This window comes from Merops nubicus, unplaced genomic scaffold (assembly GCF_000691845.1).
Source record: "Merops nubicus isolate BGI_N331 unplaced genomic scaffold, ASM69184v1 scaffold13318, whole genome shotgun sequence".
Lineage (NCBI taxonomy): Eukaryota > Metazoa > Chordata > Aves > Coraciiformes > Meropidae > Merops > Merops nubicus.
Window position 1 is genome coordinate 26,613 of NW_008626420.1, and position 2,813 is coordinate 29,425.

Sequence of the window (2,813 nt, forward strand, 5' to 3'; positions counted from 1 at the left end):
CAGCTTCCAAGTAATTGGAATTTGGTATGTTTGAGATCAGATGGCTGTGCTGCAAAGCTTTAAGACTTAGGTGCAAGATGAGAACACATCTTCCTGTATTGGATGCCACTTTGTGCCTGGGTGTGCCTAGGTGCATGGGAAGGAAGAAAGGGTGAACATGGTCTTAGTTTTGACAGTCAGCTGTATTTTCATGACTTACATTAATTGAAATTTTTGGGTTTTTTTTCAAGAGAGGTGATAGAATGCAGCTGCAGAGTTTAGTTTTAGCATGTTTTGTTTTTCAAGGCATTTAGGATCTTGGAGTTCTTAGTCTTAAAACTCATGACAAAGCTGTTAGGAAGGACTTTGCCTCTACCATCTTCTTCTACCTGGCCCATGATGATGTAGTTTAAACCTACAAGAGAGCATGGAATCATACATTACAAGACAGAAATCCAGGACGTGATTTGCTAAGTATAGCTCTTTCTCTGTGGTTTCTAGTCATTTGCACTGTGTTACCAATGCCTTCTAACATTTTTTTCCTTCCTACCTAAAGTAAGTGTAAACTTCCTCACCTACCTTTGCCATGCTTGTTATGCAATAAAGTACAGTTATGTAAAAAATAAGTAGATATTTAGCTAAATATCTACTACATAATTAAATATCTAGGAGATATTAATTAAATCTAGCTGTCAGATGAGTCTGAAAGACATTAGAAATGCAGTATAAACCCTGGGTAACTTGGCTACTAACACCCGAAATGGAATGTGCCTGATTCATTTTGAATATTTTTTCATTTGCTGAGCTTGTGGAATACTGTGCTTGAATCTCTTCATTCCCTTCTGTGCTATGGTTCCATTTATGTTCTCCTGTTCTACCTGTTTCCTTAGGAGGCAGAGCTGAAGACTGATGTATTTTTTATTTAGTTACTTCACTAGAAAACAGGCTCAGTATTTCTTATAACAACATATAGGTAGCCCTTGTTACATTTAACTGGAAATTATCTTGCTTGATCTCTGTATAATACTGTTTAAGACAATGATAGAAATAGTGTCTGTTTGCAGAGATAGAGTGAGCTTAATACTACTTGTATTTCTGCAGTAAAGATCTAAGTATATGCACAAGAGAAACAACAGGGAAACATCTCGATTTTTGTAATTTGCTGTGACATACTGCTCTTCTAGGTTTAGCATGCTGTTATTTTCCCTCTTTAAATAACAGTGTATGAAGACTATCTCCAAAAAATTTACCCATAAAAACAAAATGTGAGCTTTGAGAGAGGTTTTAATTTATATAATGTGGGTTTAAAAAAAAATAATTTTTCAAACTCCTTTGATTTGAGTCTAATCCTTAATAAGTAAAACTGAAAAAATTCAATATAAACCTAGATAACTAGTTGGTTTTATCTTAGATTGATTATCATATTAGTTGCTGATTATAGAAACAATTACTGTAATTTTACTGATTTTTGTGGTAATATTTCAAATGGTACTTTTCAAAACTACACATGACTCCATCATTTATATTATAAACACGTAAAGCAGTTATTTGTATGTACTTACCTCTTCTGATGAGAGGACACTGCTTACATACAACAATAATCTTGGCACTCATACTCTTGCCAGCTTGTTGAATTGCTAAATTACCTTCCTTATATACAAAAATGATTGATACTGTTGCATGCAAACTGCCAGCCCGTGTTACTGCTGTGATTACAGTCCCAGTTATTACTAGAAGAAAAGACATTTGATACTTTTTTGCTATTTTTAGACATAAATTTTGAGGCATCTTAAAAAAATGAATAAGTATATTAGCCCATAATAAGGAAACAAACAATACTGGAAACAGTTGCTAAAAATGTGAGAATCACCTGCAGTAGATAAATCACTGGTGACAATTTTTTGTGGCAGCAAATATAAAACTATTCCTAGAGTGTATCAGTCTCTTGCAAGCTCAGTTCTAAGGCTTTGATAAATTTGATACTGCTTTACAGTAGTATCAAATGCAGTATTTTACTTGACAATCCAGTTCTACTTTAATGACTAATTTTAAAACAGTGGAGAAGCTGAATTGAAAACTCTCTAGCCAAAAGCTGAATTTCCATCTGTCTGACATTCTCAAACGAGTAGCAAGGGACAGTTAATGCTCTAGGAGCTACATTTTGGTCTGTCTGAGGCCTGACGCTGATACAAATTTTCCAATTTCAGCCAAATTTAGAGTACAGATTAGACCATTGTATCTCCCAAACACCTCTCAGTATGAAAACAAAGATATCTTTTGGGTTTTTTTCTCTAGGATGACTAGATGAACTGGTAGGCCATTTTATTTGCCAAAAGGGAATGGTAAGCAGTATTAACAATTCTTTTTATTCTCAGATCACCTCTTGTAAATAAGCTATTCTATTTTGGGATCAATTAGATCTTCAGTTTTTCAAGTAATTTAGATTAGGTGTTTGTAAATTGCATATTATCTTCCTTTAATCCAGAGCTTTTAATTAAATGGGGATCTTCAGGTTCAATCAAAAGAGAACTGTGAATGTTTAAATGCTGGCTATTTCAGTTATATGTCTAGAAAAAAAATAAAATAAATGCATGATTAAAGAGAAATAGCTCTTCTTTTCTAAATTCATAAAGTCAGCAAATAAACCTAGAATAAATCATATTCTACAAACAGCACACTTTCTGTTCTTACCTTAGATACAGTTGCATTCACATTAGCATATAAAATAGTTTTACTCCTGCCATGGTAAAGACTGAAAAATTTCAAGCTCTATTTCAGTATTTGGCAAAAGGTGAGAGAAGAGAATGTCATTCATTACCCTGAAACTAGGGAAA

At 33.6% G+C, this 2,813-nt stretch overlaps 1 protein-coding gene across 1 annotated transcript in view; it reads right to left on the minus strand.

Moving 5' to 3' along the window:
• Positions 1-263: 263 nt before the first annotated feature.
• PCOLCE2 (procollagen C-endopeptidase enhancer 2) overlaps positions 264-2,813 on the minus strand; it is a gene marked incomplete at its 5' end in the record, with an annotated part of 23,857 nt that continues 21,307 nt past the window's right edge. Inside the window, 2 exons of the mRNA XM_008946003.1 lie at positions 264-394; positions 1,542-1,709. Of these exons, the coding sequence (XP_008944251.1) occupies positions 264-394; positions 1,542-1,709 (299 nt within the window). The remainder of the gene's footprint in view (positions 395-1,541; positions 1,710-2,813) is intronic.